This window comes from Lampetra planeri, chromosome 26 (assembly GCF_965212315.1).
Source record: "Lampetra planeri chromosome 26, kcLamPlan1.2.h2, whole genome shotgun sequence".
Classification (NCBI taxonomy): Eukaryota; Metazoa; Chordata; class Hyperoartia; order Petromyzontiformes; family Petromyzontidae; genus Lampetra; species Lampetra planeri.
Window position 1 is genome coordinate 1,183,464 of NC_136132.1, and position 18,760 is coordinate 1,202,223.

Sequence of the window (18,760 nt, forward strand, 5' to 3'; positions counted from 1 at the left end):
AGACGTACGAAAGAAGCATTGTAATCCAATCCACAGCAGGTAAATATAATAAACCCATTCTTTAATATACAGTATCTTCATTATTAACTCATGGATTCATTGTTTTAGTGAGTTCAATTACATATTTTACGTGAATCTCAAGTGTGGTGTTAAGGGTCATGCTGCGTGTTGAGCTTTCTCAAGTCACCACGCAACACTGCGGGCATCTTCAGGAGTTGAATGATGTCATCTCGCCCGAGTCTTTGCACATTTAGGATACTAGGTGAGATTATCAATTAAACTCCTGAAGATTCCCGCAGTAGTGCATGGCGAAAGATTGAGAAAAGATATACAGTAATTAACGTGCAGCCCAACCAGGAACACCACACTTTACGTTTTAAACTTTTTTTTTCTTTCACAGGTAGCACATTAAACATTGTTCAAGGAGCCCAAATTAAGTTTTTACTTTGCAGTTTAAAGAAAAGTGATAACTTCCACAATGGCAATTCCGTCGTTATTTCAGTAAAACAGTAACACAATTTAAATTAGGTTAAACAATTGGGCGTTTGGGACCTTGCAAATTAACAGCCGATGAACCGATCTCGTCTTAAGAGTTGACCCTGAGTCAATGGCCTACAATTTAGTCCCATCAGAAGGGTGGTAGCATAACGCACAATGCCGTATAATTTTTTTTAATAAAGTTGAACTTTACATTACTAAGTTTTTAGGTTGTACCGCGTTTTATTCAACACGATGTCTGACATTCCATTCCGCGTGTTTGAGAGCTTTTCCATGTGCCGGGGAGCTTCTTCAAGAACTGAATGCAGTTCCTGAAGCTCCCAGTAAGCGTAGCAAAACGTCAGGCACCATGCCTGACGGCACGTGTTGGGACAACACGACAACACATTGGGTAGCTTGCCTTTACTTTGCTGAATCAATACACGCCTACTACATTGCTGAGAGAAAAAAACCAAACATTTAGATCTCACAGCCTTAGGGCAAATAATTTTCGCAAATACCGCTTGGGAATTTTTTAATGTGATTTTTAAACAATCTTTTCCAAGTACTATCATGAGATATTTCTAATTTTGGGATAAACTGTGACCTTAGAGATGATTTTATATGAGCACACATACATAGCTAACAAAAATCACAATATTGTGCATAGGGGATATTTTTTTAAGTTTTAAAAACGTCAGAATAAGTTTGTTGTGTTAGCTTATCGTGTGTATTATTTCCCTAGCCCGTCGGTAACCCTTTATAAAAACAGAACAATAAAAATAAACAAGTGCATTGAATATTGAACAAAACATCCTGGTAAAACAACTTGATCTCTTGAGATTCTAGCAAAATAAAGAGCCATCGTCATCCACATCTCCATGACTTTGGACGAACTAATTAATTCAATTCAATAATATGCAAATGTGCAAATTACTTTATACAATACCACGTGCAAGGACATTGACAAATGATCCATCTATCATCAAGAAAAAAACGGTATTCCTCAAAACGTTTAATAATGTTTCTGCCAGTATGCAGTTGCGTAAAAGTTCACATACCACAAGTTAATTTTTTTTTCCACTCAATCCAAGAGAGTGTATTCCCAGTGTGTGTATGCAAGCGTAACTAGGCTAGCCGATATGTGCATGGAGAATACAATAAAGTAACATACTCTGTCACTCCACGTAAAAATATATATTTTTTTTTCATCCCATAAGCCAAATGGTCTTCCAGACTTACATTCTCCAGCAGCATTTGTTTAAACAAGCAAACTTTGAGTCTCATGGGCAGAGGCTTGTTGTGTTAAAAATACTGATAAGATGACCAGGCGTTATTGGCAAGAGCACTCCCTCTTGTACATAGGGAAGGTGGATTAAATACGGACATCGCTGGTGCTTTGTGCCTGGTGTGCGAGGCAGTTTGACCTAACCCGCACTCTACAATCAATGGGTTCCGCCTCTCCTGTACGTGTGCTTATGCAGCAGTAACATAAAAGGTCAAACAGGGAGAGAGGCATGTGCAAATTAATTGACTATATAATATATGCATCCTCATAGCAGTTATCATTTCCTCATATAAAATACAATGCCTGCACAAATTCAGATTTACTTCGTAATTCCCTACTGTAATTAAATACTCAAGTTGCTATGTTGTTACAAAAAATAAGTCGAACATGCTAAATGTAAAAAAGAAATTCAGATAAACCACTCCAAGCTTCAATTTATATTGAACGTCAAACTCTTTGCTTGGCATTGCATTACCCTAGAGTTTCATGATAGGAATATAAAACCATCCAGATATAATGTACAATAAAATTACAATTTATTGATAGTTAAGTGTATAAATTCCACGCAAACAACTTTATTCAATGTTGCGTTTCTTAAACAGTGCATGCTAACCAATTACTCAATGAGAAAATATCACGTAAAATTTCCGCATACCCAAACACTGTCGTGTGAAAGGGAACGGTGAAGGTGCAGCCCTGAATCTATTTCTCCCACCCCTGCAGGCGGAAGGGCCTCCACTAGGGAGCTTTGGAGAGCCCATCGATAGGATATCTGGCCTACTCTTACACGCTTAGTAATGCTTGACTTACAAATACATGATCTTTCCATTTTAAAACATGAACTTTCCTTTAATCGCACTAATCCTAAAACTAGTTTTTATTTGCTACATTGGGAGTGAAACCTAGTGACGGAAGTGAGGAGGCTCCACATTAAAATGCCTGCACAATTTACAGCCGCTTCCATCTCGAGCACACGCCTGACTTCATGAACGCCAGACTCATTCCATCTTTTGTGGAGATCGGAGCTCACTGACTCCGCTGACATTTAGAAACCAAGCCACGTTTAGAGGTCAATTTTAAACAATCTCAGAGGCGGCTCTGCGATATCTACTTCCGTGGGCCATTCTCGCACACGAACGGTGGCACTGCACTTCAGGAGATCCGAATGGATACTTAGTTCTGTCACATGACGCTACTAGTACGATCGAGGTACTTTTGGGAAAAATGGTTAAAGAAACAAGCTAATCTGAGTGACTCGTGCAGAGCTGAGCAATGCACTGAACAACTTGGTTTCATTTTTCACTTCCTTCCAAGGCCAGGCTGGTGGAGCTGCTGATTTTGCGAAGTCTGTTCGCCGCTGTTACAGCAAAGAAGTTTTTCTGTTAAGATAAAGAAGCGCACACTTCAAATGAGACGGGAAACAAATAAATGCCATCACGTGTAATGTGCAACCAATAAAAACAGAGTCCCTGGCATAAAGAAGCCCATGAAATTCCTGTTTCATTCCATTGGCTGTAAATGTTAAAACTGACATGTCTACACTGTATTGCATACATCATTAAGTACATTCATTTCTTTAACGTTGCCCATATTAGAGAGCATTCTGTGTAAAACGAGAGCCCCTGAGCTTATCGTCGTTATGTAAATACAATAACCTATTTGCTTATTTTAGCCGAGTTCTTTACCAAAATGTCCATTGCACATCGCATGCATTGCGGGAAAGTGATATCAAAAAGGTGATTTGTCGTTGTGTATGTATTAGCCTAAATATCCCTCTCTAATTATTAGAGAGATACGCAAGCCTCGATTTCACTCCAGGGCATATGGAAAGGTTAATTGGAAAGTTAATAATGTTGTATATCACGTAGTATACAATAGATGTATTAGCTACACTTAACCTTAGCACTCCAATAAAAACACACATTTACCAAAACCACTAATTGGGATGGATTTAAGGTTCATCTCTTGTACATATGAGGGCACAATTCACGATTTAGAGGAGGCCTTTTAAAACCTGGTGGAGCTGCTCTCTGTGTGTGAATGTTAGCTCTGCCATGAACGAGAGCGATGGCGTAATCTATCAAGTGTGCAGGCGGTGGAACTGCACCGGGTCCCATGGGCCCCGAGGGACTCAAGATGCCGGGCAACACCCCTTGTGCCAGTCCCATGCCAACCACCGCACGATGCCACTTATAAAGCTGCTGATGAATAGCCATCCGGCAACACGTGAATAATGGCACTACATTGCACATTATATCTATTCAATTATTTTTTTTAAACAAGAGCTTGAGGTCATATTTTTTTTAATAGACAATGATGATGCTTTTGCACATTTACACATTCTTGTATATTCAACAGCGTTCAGTAAATTCCAACTAAGCGCATTATGCATAGGCAAAATGCACATGAAACGCTTTCTTGGTGACGCAAGTCAGAGCAAGTTCCATAGATTACCATCCTCTGCATCATCACCCCCAACATTTAATCTCCCAACATTTAATAGCACAAAATAACACACAGCATAAGCAGAATACAGCACAGTGAAACACCTCGTGTGCCCACTCTATACCCAACTCTTGCTATTACCTGCAAATCCATTCTTCCTGTTATCCACACTCAAGCACGGATAAGAGGAGGAATCAAGAAGTTGCGGCAAATTCATCCTTTTCGATCTGCCTTCATCAGTGGACTTCACCCGATTAAAATCCACTCAGAACGTTGTTCATCCGGTTATCCACTCTCTATTAAATAAAGATAAAGGTGCAGGGCTGCAATTGCTTGCTCACACTACGAGAGGGAGCTCTAGAAAACCTCTCCTGCGCATTAATGGCCTAACCTTCCACGCCGGTGAAACATCTCGGAGGAGGTGGAAGTACCCACACTTTACCCCACCACACGCATTCTGCCGATCGGCTGCTGATCGGAGTAAAATGTTTGGATCAGCACGGACAATAACATCTGCACCTAACACCCTCAATATCAGTGTGGGCACGAGGGGGTTCACTGCATTAATGTGCAAAAAGCAGCGGGGGAACAATGGAAGACACGGCAAGTGATGTTAACACAAACAAAGTTGCAGACCAGAAGTCTTAGTAAGCGATACTCTTCTTGTATGCTCTGCAGGTGTAGGCCAGCCAGTGTTGAGTGAATTTCCATTACAGGTGTGAGTGTGAGTTAATTTCGATTACAGGTATTAGTGTGAGTGTGAGTGAATGCCGACTTATACCGTGGGGATGGGGGGAGGGGCAGAAAATAAATAAATTATAAATCGCCGAAACGAGTAAGAAAAACTATCTTGATTTGGCTAAGAGATTTCATCACCCCGATAATTAACGTTGTTCTTGTTCATAGGCGAGGTGCAAGTCTCGTCGGAGGACGCAATGCCGTCTGCTTGTATCGCTACCAACACTGCGCTCTGATAATTTGCCGGAATAACAAAAACACACAAGTCCATACGCACATGCAGTCGGGTCGAGCCACCACGTTCGTGTCAGTCCACTCCACACGCCACGTGCGGGGCTATGTAGCCGTACTTCACCCCACGCCGGTTAGCGTGTGCGAAGACGTGAATGGTAAGTCCAGTACAACACTGTCCCCCGACTGACAACCTCACCGTTACCGGATGACAACAAAGACAGAGCAGTCTAAGCCGTCTCTGTAAAATCATTCGCACCGCCACCGTTCCGAAACTAAAATGCAGTCCGTAACAAATTGTATAGCAAAGCAATTGAAGCTTGGCGATTTGTATTCGAGTGTTCTATTGCGGGCAATTTGTAAATAGAGCAGAATTTAGAGAGAAACAAATGTGATGTTGCATTCACTGGCAGAGGCGCATTTGCACAAATAACAAAAATTCAGCACATCCTTCAATAACACTGCCCTCAAAGGGAAAAAAGCACACAGATGCGATTTGCTATGATGAAGGGTCATTGCCTGAAACGTCGCCTATACATTATTTCCTGTCCGGGCGGTGTTATTGACGAATGTGTTGAGTTTCTGGAATTTCTAAAATATTTTCTCATACGTTGCTTGCTTTGTAATGTGCATTCTTAACGCAAGTGTTGCAAAAGCGAGCACTTCAAGCGGAAAGTTACGTTCTCAAATTTCAAGGCCCCAGTGGACATGGTGCACGCTGCGGACAGCTTTCGGCTATGGTACATCTTTTTCATACGACGTGAATTACGTTTTTCCTGGTATCGCATTTTGTCTTTTTTTATATAGATTACAAGAGCTAAATCAATACCGTATAGAATTACCTAATCGCCTTGCAGAATTTTTTTGTAATTGAGTCATTAATTACAAATTGACTTTGAAATTGTTACACTGTTGCATCATCGGTGATTAAATGAGAGGATTAAAACACTTAAAATATAAATGTTAGGGAAGGCAGAGGGTGAACAATTAGGGTTTTAGTCTTAGCAGAGAAAAAAATCATTCGTGGAATTATTACATGAGGGAGTATATGGATTAATGTTGACAGTTAGATTTTGTTAACATAACTAACCAATAAATTTGAAACTGTTATTGAATTAGCTCGTGAGGTTATTTAGTAACATCGACTGGACACGAATGAGATGTACCTTCCACATTCGTCGCACCATGTACGTATGCAGAAGCAGCTGTGACTTCAGGCGAACCTTACATTTCTTTGCGCGCTCCGAGAGATTGACTAGCCAATTGTGCTTCAGGCACTGAGACGCACTCATTCGGCCACTGCAGGGGGGGGGGGGGGGGGACAGAGGCCAAGGTTTAAGCGAAGACATCACACGCAAAAAATAATGACGACAACAAAATTGGTTGTGAAATTTAATTGGGTAAAATTCCAGCTCTGAGAATGAGGATGTCGGTAGAACTCTCGTATACAGAGGCAGGTGGGAAAATGCTGTCTGCTACTACTTTGTGGACCAGGGTTAGAGCTTGAAGGGACCTCGGATGTAGTTATGAAGCATCCAATTATGTGGGCCGTTCTCTAAGACTCAGGGGTAGCAACTGCTGTGCGAGAGATCCGAATCAATGCTTCGTCTCACGACATGATGCTGACGGCACAATCATTATAAAAATGGGGAAGAACAAAGTATAGAAATAAAAAAGACTCCACGACAAACTACAAATATTGGACATGGTACATTCTATAACAGTGCTGAGTCTACGAGACTAAATTCATTTCTCACCAGCAGAGTGCAGATTGAACAGGAAAAATAATGTTGTGTTAGGTAACATTTACTACAAGCCAGCGCCACTGCATGGATGGCATGGATCTTGGTGCAAGGGATGATTTGGAGCCCCTTGTCCACATTCACCCCTATTCATAGCCCAGAGCCTGAGCCCCTCTGCTCTGTGAATCCTGGTGCAGTTCCACAGCCTGCACACTCAATAACTATGTCACTGTGCAAGCATAACATGCCTTTATCCAGCAGTGAATAATTGCTGATGATGAATTGTAAAATGTGCGGTGACAAATGTAAACACATGTATTAGATATTCTCTGAATGTTATATCATCATCATCCAAATGCAATATTGATGAAGATTAACCCTACCCAGCTTAGCACAAGGACATTTTATCCCAGAAAGCATTGAAAAAGGGGATAGACTATAATTTTTGTATTTTATTTAGTTACTACGCATGTTCTAAATACATGTAGCACTGCAGTATATATATTGCCCTGTTGCCGCCAGTAATGTCAGCAACAACTGTTCACACTTCATCCTGTTTTTTGTTGTTGCTGCAGCCACCGCGATAAGCACCACATGACAATGGCATGGTGACATGCAATGCTTACCCCCTATCGTGCAACAGGCCCCAGTATCCCCGTTTCAATTCGCCCTCTGCCATTCAGGCCTGTGCCAGAGTAGAGGGCATTTTATCTCGTGCGTAAAATGGAATTGCCTGCACGCCACGCTGGCCTCTAAATAACCACTCTGGATTGCCAAGCTTCTCAGTGTCCCCTCCATTCTGCCTCTTGCTCACATACCGTCCCTGGCTTTCTCTTGGGGGCATGGCAGGAACATGGATTTAGTTTTTTGGGGTCCGATTCAAATTTGTCCCTTCTCCAGTGATTGCGCACAGCTCAGCATAGACCAGTACATGTGGATCTAGTCTTTCAAAACTATGACCCACATGTCTGTCCAATTGATATTAAACAATTACGTTTGTGAAGTGTTCTTTTTTTATTTCAGATCTAGAGCAGTGGGCACGGAACATGAGCAAGGCGATGGCAAACACTGGAAGCACTTTCACTCCGTCACAATTTAGATTTTCAGTGGGGGGGGGGGTTCTGCTTTCTACAAGGCCAATGCCCCCTGATTCTCCCCATGACTGCCAACTTGATAAGGCCAAACAACTGATGTTACCCTGTGTAAATAACTGATTATGTCTGCATTTATGTTGAACCGTGCATAGCCACCCTTGCTAATCGGAGGTGCGGGACATTTTTTTTAATAGTATGTTTTAGAAATGGTTATTCAACCTCTGGCGAGTGGTTAGTGCACTACACAATGATCCTTGCGACCTGCAATAATTTCCTAATCCTGGCTCAAATCAGCGACGGGATATATGAACCGATCCTGGGACCATGCCCCTTCACCAACCCATACAGACAAATGTGGTAAAGTTTGGTCAAACAATCCCCAGGACTGACATGGCATCAGGAGGACTCATACAGCGGTAGGATGGAGGCATACAGCAGTGGGAAGGGTGGTGAATTCGATTAAACTTTGAAAAAGAAGCTGTATTTATGGCCATTGTTTGCTCGTGTTCTAAAAATACAGTGTGCCCCTTGTCAATCAATGCATCTTTATTTTGCGTGCCAACAACGGCCTCAATAAAGTAGTGCATCGGTGTACATTACAGCAGAACAGGAACGCTACGGGGGGCATAGAGCAACAGGAATGAAAAAGGAAACCTGTCACGACCTCAGCGGCTGACACCGACTGGGCAAAGTAAATTGCAAGCGCAAAATGAAGTGCAATCAAGAGGAAGTCATAAACTGTCACCATTGAAGTGACACGAATAATTGACATATTGACCCGAGCAAAAAAAAATTTAATCCATGAAAAATATTCAATCAAACAAAAGGAAGAAAGTTCACAAGGTGTGAAGCTGGTGCAATACCTCTTTTCCTTGATGAGTAGCCGAGAGATGAAATCTTTGGCTTCTTCCGACACGTTCTCAAAGGCTTCGTCGTCAAAGTCCCAGTTGACGTTCACGATGTTGGTCAGGGTCTCGTTGTCGTCCTCGCCCATGAAGGGGGACAGCCCGCTTAGCCTGGGGGGACAACACAAAGAAGGTGGCGCTGCCAGTCAACGAGTCACCGAGCACGAAGCCTCCGCCTCCTCCTCCCCCTCTCGGCGCAATCCCGTACTCGTTACAATCTCGCCGCAATATTTACGTTGCACACTGCCTCTAAACCGACCTTCTGGCATCGAAGTCTGAATTATCAATAATTTACCAAGCGCAAATTCATCAGCGTGGCGCCCCAAGTCCCAGATGCAATTGGCTGGGGCTCCGCGTGGGGTCACGGATGCCGTGGGGGAGAAGCGACGCGACTCACAGCATGTAGGCGATGACTCCCAGAGACCACATGTCGGTAGGGAACGAGACGTAGTCGTAGTTCACCACCTCCGGCGCCAAGAACTCCGGGGTTCCAAAGTGCACCTTCAGCTTCTCCCTCGGCTTGTACCTGTAGCACACAGCAGGGTTTTTTTTTCTTGGTAAATAACAATAGTATCATTATTTTATTTTCCTAACGACTAAATCACCTGGAAATACGTCCGGCCTCATCAAATCTCGGAAGCTAAGCAGGCTTGAGCCTGGATACTACTCGGATTTACGACTAACACGCACAAAACAGGTGTTGTAGGTTGCTGCTAGGCTCCATTGTGAGCAAAGCAAAGTGAAGCACACATCCGTTGTTGTACTGCACTATGTTGTACTGCACTATGTTACAAAAGTCTGCACTCCTTTGCCTTCACCGACCTGCACTGACCAAGTGTGGGCAAATAGCCGCCATGGCCTAAATGGTATGGGGAGGTCGTCATCCAGCAGCAGATCGTCAACAAGGCCTTCACTTAATTCCATGTAGTTCTTACAGCAGTTCGGCCTGATGACACCTCAACTCAGTATGCGGGATTCTTTACAGACAATAACAATGATACCACGACTGTTTTTGTTAACGGTTCTACAAGAATTGGAAAGAAAAAGAACTCGTGTAAAAAGGGGAAACACTTACATATCAAAATAATGTACACGGAAATATTTTGCACGCGATGTTCATCAGGCTGCGTTTAATTATATTTAACTTAGCGTCGCACGCTGATATACGTCAGGCAGACTGAGTTGCAGACGCACCTCCTGGCCAGGCCAAAGTCAATGATCTTGATCTGGTTTCCTTTCCGGTTGACGCAGAGGATGTTTTCTGGCTGAATGATAGAACAGCAATGAGAGGAGAGAAGAGAAACAAAGGGTCACTCAAACATGCTGGTACTATAAGAAGGTGAAGCCCTGCAATTTCTCGCTCACACCACCGCTGGCAGAAGGGCCTCCAAATCGCGGGAGCTCTCGGCACCCATCTAAGAGGGGATTTGTGCCGACTTCCCCACACTGGCCAGACATTTGGAAGAGGTGTGAGTGCCCACACTCTACCACGTGACACATGATATATCGATCGATGGTCGTGGGTGCACAGAGGAGTTGGGGGAATCTTGTTTCAACTGGCACGCTGGGAGACTGAACCGACGACCCCTGCATTGCAAGTCCATTGTGCCGCTGACCATTACACCGCGGCAACATCCCTGATACAATAGGTAATGTCAGCAACACTTTCTGAAAAGCCTAAGCTAAAAATTCAATCTGTACTGCCGCTAAGCACAAAATCCCTCGGAGGTTTAGGAGTTACCAGCTCTCTTGATGTTCTACAGCGGCCAATGATACAAGCAGCAGGGCATTGACTTGGCCCTGCAAAGGATGCATACAACCATAGACAAGAGCCATAACGCCAACACTGCCCTGGCTCAACTTTGGAATTTTGCCAAGGGCAGGTTCATGTCCACGGTTCAAGCTCTCTGCATCACATTTCATTCTGCTCCCCACTATTAGCCATGCAATGTCACACCCTGCACCAGAGTTGCTGAGCCCTAACAAGCGAGGGAGAGTTAAGGTGGCTTCCCTCCCCTTCCTCACCGGTGTTTCTTTTGGGTAGCACCATCAGTGGATGCAGTTTAATATCACACCCAGGACCAGGGAGCATGTCCACCTTTTGTAATATGGAGGCATCGTCATCATGATTGGTCCTTTTGGAGATGACAGATAGGATCCGCGACTCAGCACTGAGCCTACTGTTCGTGCACTTGTGTGTATTTAAAGATTCCATAAGCAGCATAACCAGAACTTCTGTCACCTTGTCAGAAATGCCAGGGTTTTGTGTCGTGGTATTTTTTGCAGGGTGTCTATTACCAAAAAATGTTGGGGGTGTCCAGTCACCCACCACACCCAGAGTTGGCTGGGCACCAGCCAAGGAGCGGACCGTTGTAATGTGCACTGATGCCTACTTTATTGAGGGCGATATTGGCACCTAATATACAAATGTATTAATTGATTGAACCATGCGAACTGTGGCCAATCTCGAGTGTATGGGCCACGAACTGCCGTGGGATTGGCTGCAGCGGTGAGTCCCAAGTGCGGTGTGGGAGGTGCAGGCGACGCACCTTGAGATCCAGGTGCAAGATGTACTGCTGGTGCATGTAGTGGATCCCTTCGCAGATCTGCCGGATGAAGATGATGGCGTCCAGCTCGGTGAGATTGTAGTCCTCGCTCACAATGCGGTCAAACAGCTCCCCGCCGTGTATGCTGCGGAGAGTCGACCAGGCGTAGACCATTATTAAATCCTTTATATTAAGTTCACTTGCTTGCTTGCGCGCTTACGACCGTGCAAATCTTTCGGTCGTTTTTTAACCCACTTCCCGTGATCCAATCGAGCTGAAATTTTGCACACAGACTCGTTGTGCGTGACAGTTTATTTTACACTTTTTAGGAAAAAATAAATAATATTTAATTACAATTGCTTAATGGTGGCAGGCAATCATCTGACCCATAGGTGGCAGCCATCTCAAGCCAGAGGACGAGAGGACTCTAGCCGCCACGCATATAAAGGATTTATAGTGAAAAACTTTGTTTTTACGGGTACATTTTTTGCCTCTCTCAGGTTGTCTTTCCTCAAGGCACCATTGTCGAGTTTGCCGTGCACACAAGAAGCAGTTTGTGTTACTCAGTGTGAATTTCCCTAAACCGATATTAACCTATCTAAATCCATCGCAACAAATATGCGTGATGTTGCTTTGGCAGTGGTGCACAAGCACAATCAACATAAATGCAACACGTTCGTCAATAACACTCCCGCAAAGGGGAAAATACATATACGTAACAGGTGATATTTCGAGCAGTGGATATTCTTCGTCGTGTAGAGACAGAGAAATTGAGAAAATAATCATTTGAGACAGCGTAGAAATGTCATTTTAAGAATTCTTCAAGGTGAACAGACTCAAATACAAGTGCGTATGACATATGCACACACGTTTTAGAGCGAACATGAGATTATTTAGTAATAAGTGTAGAGAGCAGCTTAAAATATATCTGACAGAAACACTTTGGGCTGAATGTGTTTTTGGTAGTAGTTAAGCAATTTAGATTTCCCTTATGGCATCATCTGGTTTTTGTTGCCTCTGTTGGATTCGGTGCCTCAGCAATAAAACGATTCCAGGAAGTGATGTTCTAATTTTAACTTGGCATACACCGTCCATAAATAATCATTTACAGCCGTTTGTCAACTCATTGCAGTTTGAAGACCTTCCCACACCGTGTCAGCAATGGGCGTTGTTTAACCACACTTCACCACGTTGGTCAGTGTGGGTGTATAAGTCCGGTGCCAGCGGTGTCAAGATCGGCCTCTGTGGAAGGGACTCGTGAAAGACGCTACTGGGCATTTGGAGGCAGTCGCCCTCCAACGACAACTGAGGGCAGAGTAGCGACGCTCACAACAATGAGCGGAGCGCCAGGTGGCTAAGACGCAGCAAGTTGGCACAGTAGGGGGTACAGTTGGTGCATCTATCAGTCATCTCAGTCAGCCAAACCTTGGCACCTGGGTCTGCCTGTGGATCTCCTCCTGTCAGTGAGCCTTCGACGCGTCACGTGGCCTCAAAGTGCACCTGGCCTGGCACAGGCGCCGTGGTGACGTCGCCGTCACTTAGTGGCGAATGGCGACTATTGCTATATCCTTCACCAGAGACGTTGCCTGCGGCTGGGAATCGAACTCGGGTGGCCAGGTTTATCGCGTAGTGTGCGTATACGAACTGCGTGGCTGTGCAGTGATGCACAGCCCTTTTGTCAATCCGATGCTGGATGAGGGCCTCCCCACGCAGTACGGGGTCATGGGGGTCATTTAACCAAACTAAACCACGCTGGTCAATGGAGGCTGGTGAAGGCGGTGAGCGTGGGCTGCAGATGTGAAGAGGCAGGCCATATAGTGCACGTATATTTAAAGAGAAACCTTATATATTCCATCTTTACGACTCCAAAACGGAGTTTGTTTTTAACTGTCATGAAATGAATAGGCGTTGTATTTCACTCGGCGTTGTAAAAGAGCCAGATGTGGGCCCTACGTCTAACCATGTCACACGCGTGACAAATCGAAGGGTGGCTTCGTGTGCTGTGAATGTGTGCGGCCAGGGGAGGCTCGGCCATTCGGGGCCCGGTTGGGCCATACAAAAACATTAAAAGTTTAACACGTAGGCTTTTGCGACCAATATCATCCATTATACAGTTTTTTTGGGTTAGATCGCGTAAATATATAAATGTGTCGTTAAACCCATCACCACAGCTAATTAGTAAGGTTTGTCACGTAAACAGAACATGCCAATTCGTTACTAGTACAGCACACCGGTGTGTTGGAGAGCCAACCCAAAGCATTTAAAATCTGAGTACGATGCTTGCCTACTCATCACAAATATGATAAACGGCATCCATCAAACACCCCACCCCTCCGGCGTGAGTGGGGTGGCACGGGCCAGGATGGGGCGGGCGGGGCAGCTGCCCCAAGGCACCACCAAGCAGTTGGTGGTTGGTGGTTTAAGATCTTTGTTGGGGCCGCAACAGTGGGGCTGGGAAGATGGCACCTTGGGCCGGGTGTCAAAATGAAGGGAAATGCCTCGGTGCCCACGGGCCACCCCGTGTGTGTGCGTGAGTGTGTGTGTGCGTCTACGAGCCACTCACTATTCCATAATGAGGACGAAGTCATTCTTGGACTCGAACGCGTCGTACAGCTGCAGGAGGTTGTTGTGCTTCAGCTGGTTCATGATGCTGATTTCGTTGTTCACTTCGTCCTGCTCGCACGTGCACACACATACAGGCAAAGATCCCCCATGTAGCCCGCACAAACTTATGGGGCAAGTGCTGTAAACTAGCAACTAATAGGTGCCCACAAACAAAAACAAAACAAATATCCCCCGTATAGCCTTAACAGGATTTTGGGGCAAGTGCTATTAGCGAGCACCTATAAAGGTCGGGACAGCAAACGAGGGGGTGAGCGGCCAGCACCACGCCCGGCCACCGTTGTCTGCTTGATACAGCAGATCTGGCTGTGACGGTCCCAGCTGATGACGGAGACTTGTGTTGCCTCCGAAACGTCGTGATTTTTATTATTTTATTTTTATTAATTTTAATTTCATTTTTTACCTACGTGACTTTACCGAAAAAACTAAGAGTACAAATAAATAACGTATATAAGTTCCAATTGCATGAGTACATCAATTTCCAAGCTTGGGCAAGGCAGCAAAACAACAGTAAAACAGTCCCAGACCACACCAAGACAACAACACACAGTCCCACACTAAAATGGCACGTGAAAGTTGAACGAGGATACGTGGGCAAGGATGAAAGTTACAAATCACGATCGCAAGTGCGGTCGTATCCGGCACGAATCGCACTGTACCACTCACCTTTTCCTTCACTCCTTTGGCCTTGATGACCTTGGCAGCCAGCGTCATTCCAGACGTTCTTTCAACACACTTGTGCACTCGTCCAAACCGTCCCCTGCGACAACAGGCGAACGCGTGTGCTTTCATTGCGACACTTCGTTTACATGAAATACGAAGAATGATTCCAAGAACACAGGATGAGATGTTACTATCCTTTGTGCAAGCACTTCCAAGAGTTCATTTCAAAGCAGTTTTGGCAGTACCAATTGGCAGTACCAATTGTGAAAATTCGGTCACAGTTCCTATGACCACTGTTTTATTGTTTTTATGGCTTTATTTTGGTGATTTGAGATACGTTTTTTGGTTTGGCCATGTTTGTTTGTTGTAGTACAGAGTTAGACTGATGGCCTTAATCTAAGTTGTCTTGTGGTTGTTGTTGTTTGACTTCTCATTTTTGTGTACGGTGCTTTCTCTGCAATATTTTACTGTCTTTTCTTAGATTTTCTGTTTGCACTCAGTCACATATTCACTTTAAGATGTTTTTTTGTTCATGTTTTTGTTTGTTGCGGTTGCACCCGATTCAAGAGCCGAATGGCTCACAAGGCTATACCTAATAAATGAACTTGAACTTTAGATATCCGTGGAAACAACTTGCGTGAAATTTCCATAACGGCAGATTGTACACTTGCCTCGTGCGCTTTAAGTCTGATTATTTGATGTTGAATTGGACAGAAAAATAAAGTGACTGCGTGCATCGGCACAACTCAGTTATCATCTCATTGCAGGAGTGATAACCTCATGATAAAAGGTTTTTGGTTTAGATCGCATAAGTATAAACTTGTCGTTAACGTATAAATGTGTCGTTAACGCGTAAATGTGTCGTTTACGTTAACAACACATTTATCCATAAGAGCGATCTAACCCAAAAACCTTTATTATGAGTGATAACAAATTAAACGTGACGTGTAACAGCTGCGAGCCCTGTCGGAGGGTACAAAGTGTCGGTGAGGTGTTGCCTACAACTTGGCGAGGACAAAGAGCGACAATCAAGAAGCCTTGTGAGCCTGAGTGATGACGTCACACGCCACGCGCAGTGTGACGTCACCTCACTGCGTGGCTCAGTAAGGTGACGTTATCGTCGCTAATTTAAAACTTCCGAGGACGTGCGCTCAGCTGGAGAGCGTTTACAGAACGCGGCGCGTACGAACGACGATTCGTCGTCACTCCTTGTTCCCCAGAACTGCGAGGTGTGCGCACACTCACCCTCCGAGCACGTCCTTCTGCTTGATGGAGTAGGAGGTGCTGACCGCTTCGCTCTGTGGCACCACCATGCGGTGTTCAAACGGAGCCGGAGGTGGAGGGCAGTCATCTACATCACACACACACAAAACATCCGCAAAGATCCCCCACGTAGCCTTCGACAGATCGTGCTCATGCAAAGTGCTGTTGGCGAGCGCCTATGAAGGCCGGCGTGGCACACGAGGGGGTGTTGTGGTCAGCATGACCGCCTTTGTCTCACGAGTGGTGATATTTACACATTGCACCAGGTACTCATTTGAGGCTGAGTCAACCTACGGGAGAGCCCGGGAGAGAAGGGGGGGGGGTGCCATGCCAACCACACTAAACCACCGGTCTCAACCAAACAGCAACAATAAGTGCATGCGTGTTGCATAGTAAATGGCACTTGATCACCCGCTTACAATATCATTGACACACATGACGAGTGGGATAGTCCAGAGTCGACACACTTTACTTCTACCGTTGCTCGAGTGCTCGCCATGGGCATCACGACTTATCGGCTCGAGCGACGGCATCGCGTGCGCGCCACCTTCATGCGACTAAACCAAAAAACCCCGTCGCTGCCCGCGGGCCGCGAGCAATCACGGACTACAAACCTAAAACGTCGTCGGAAGCCTCTGAGTTCGGCGTTTCTTCAGACTCGGCCTGCACCGTGCGCACTTGAGTCTCACTCGAGTCCTTGCTCTCAGTCGCACTCAGTCCCTTGCCCGTCGGCTTGCTCTGGCCATCGCTCGGCCCCTTGCTCGGAGCGCCGCCCGTCGGCAAGCTCGGCCCGTCGCCCAACGTTGCCTTGCTCGGTGACTTCTTCTGAGCCTCGCTCGGTATTTTGCTCGGGGCGTCGCCCGGAGAGGCTTTGCTTTTTATCTTCAGCTCCTTTGTCTGGGTAACAACGGGCGCAACCTTTGCATCGTTCCCCTCGTCGACTTTGCTCTTCTTGCTGTCTTCTTTGGGACCTTTCCCCTCGGTCGCCCTCTTCTTGGTGTCTGCCTCCCTCTTGTCCTTTCCGCCTTCCGCACCCTGGGAATTCGTGCAGCTCGATGGGCCTTTGTCCTGCGACCTTTCAGATGGGGCGGGGCTGTTGAGACGCGGGTAAAACACACGGAGAGATTATTGAGCACAAGCCCCGACTGCTTTTGATATCACAGCAAACAGGCAATTGATTGACATAAAAACCTCAACACATTCGTCAATAACACTGCCATACAAGGAAGGGCCAGTGTTTGCTATATGTGCTTGTGTACCATGGCCAACAAGGCATTATGTGTTTTTGTTGAACTATTTGTATTGGTTCAGCACAAGCTCTGCAGCAAAAGAGCACACAATGTAAATGTATAAAGCATCTCAATGCGACAGCGTCACAAGATGGCGTCGATAACGGGTCTGGGCGACTTGACGATTTTCGTGATTTGTTCTTGTAACGGTGGTTGGGGACACGGGAGGGCTGATTGCTGGGGAACGTCACTCGGCGCGCATCTCACTTTGCCGAGAAGTCTTTACAAGGACTCGGCAGAACAGGAGGCGGCTCTACGGCAGCAGCGGCGGCGGCGGCGACAGCTTTCTCTGCCACGAGCGAGCCTTTCCTAACTCTCGCAATGTCCACGCGGGCCTCGTCGTCCGTCGGTCGCCCATTGACGGCGGCGGGGCCCGTCGCGACCGCCCCTTCGCTCTGCGGGTCGCTGTCCCCCGCCGCGGGCGACTCCTCGTCCGTCTCCTTCTCCGTCACCGAGCCCTCCTCCTCGTCGTCGTCGTCGTCGCCGTCGTCGCCGTTCACGCCGCTCACGTCCCTCTTGGTTTTGCGGGCGCCGGGCCTGGCCAGCGGCGCGTTGCCCGGCGTCACCTTGGACTGCACTCGCTCCACGGCGGCTCGCACCGACCAGCTGCGGCTCTGGCCGAGCCCGGCGGCGGCACCGTCGCCGCCGGCCGCGCCCATCGACGCCCGCGACTTGCGCGAGTTCTCCTTGTTCAGCTGCTCGATCGCGTCGTCCGATTTGTCCGACTCGGAGTCATCGGGATCTGCACGGTTGCGCCGACGACACAAATCGGATCATTTCACGTTTTGGACGTTTGCCCGATCGGTTTAATTTAGTCGTAACTATTTTGGCCACTCCCCCGCCGCTCCTCTGTAGGTTTCCTGCCTTATGTGAGAAGTTGGGATTGTGGTCTGGGATGTGGAGAGTTAATGGACGAATTTATCAGTCATAACTTTTGTATTTTTTTGTCTTTTGTTTTCGTGCCATTTCCTAATTTGTTTGTTCAGTTTTATCAAGCGACCAGCAACAAACATCACTATTTGAGTGCGTACTAGATAGCAGTTAATAGAGTTCTTGAATTGAGCAAGGTTGTAAGAACTTGGGAAAAGAGACGTGGGGAGGGAATTGCAAAGCGGAGCAGTGCAAGGGAAGAAACAGAAAGGGAAGTGTTTAGATCTGCAGTGTGGTGGTTGAACACAGGATGAGACAACACAGTCAGTCTGATAGAACATTTTATGGAGCTATCAATGGGTGAAGATCATGCGGAACATTAATCATGGTAGGAGGTGACTAACCGCCAAATCATGAATGGAAGTTACGCTGTGGGTCTCACGACATATGTTTGGGTGAGGTCATTATGTGGCCTAATTAAAAAATCTATTTTTAATAGGAATATTGGCTGTGAATAACATACTTGTTAAATTCAATGTGAGTCACGCAAGCTTTCCCTTCCCCACTAATAATTATCAGCAAGCAGC

General features: G+C 45.9%; 1 protein-coding gene across 1 annotated transcript in view; it reads right to left on the reverse strand.

The window, feature by feature from the left end:
* Positions 1–1,677: 1,677 nt before the first annotated feature.
* The window catches only part of LOC144727790 (uncharacterized), a 54,296-nt gene continuing 37,213 nt past the window's right edge, over positions 1,678–18,760 (reverse strand). Inside the window, exons 3-13 of the mRNA XM_078606901.1 lie at positions 17,511–18,045; positions 16,629–17,107; positions 15,997–16,102; positions 14,755–14,848; positions 14,030–14,139; positions 11,470–11,611; positions 10,115–10,185; positions 9,318–9,446; positions 8,879–9,031; positions 6,346–6,478; positions 1,678–3,144 (exon numbers count right to left, since the gene is read on the reverse strand). Of these exons, the coding sequence (XP_078463027.1) occupies positions 3,058–3,144; positions 6,346–6,478; positions 8,879–9,031; positions 9,318–9,446; positions 10,115–10,185; positions 11,470–11,611; positions 14,030–14,139; positions 14,755–14,848; positions 15,997–16,102; positions 16,629–17,107; positions 17,511–18,045 (2,039 nt within the window). The 3' untranslated portion in view covers positions 1,678–3,057. The remainder of the gene's footprint in view (positions 3,145–6,345; positions 6,479–8,878; positions 9,032–9,317; positions 9,447–10,114; positions 10,186–11,469; positions 11,612–14,029; positions 14,140–14,754; positions 14,849–15,996; positions 16,103–16,628; positions 17,108–17,510; positions 18,046–18,760) is intronic.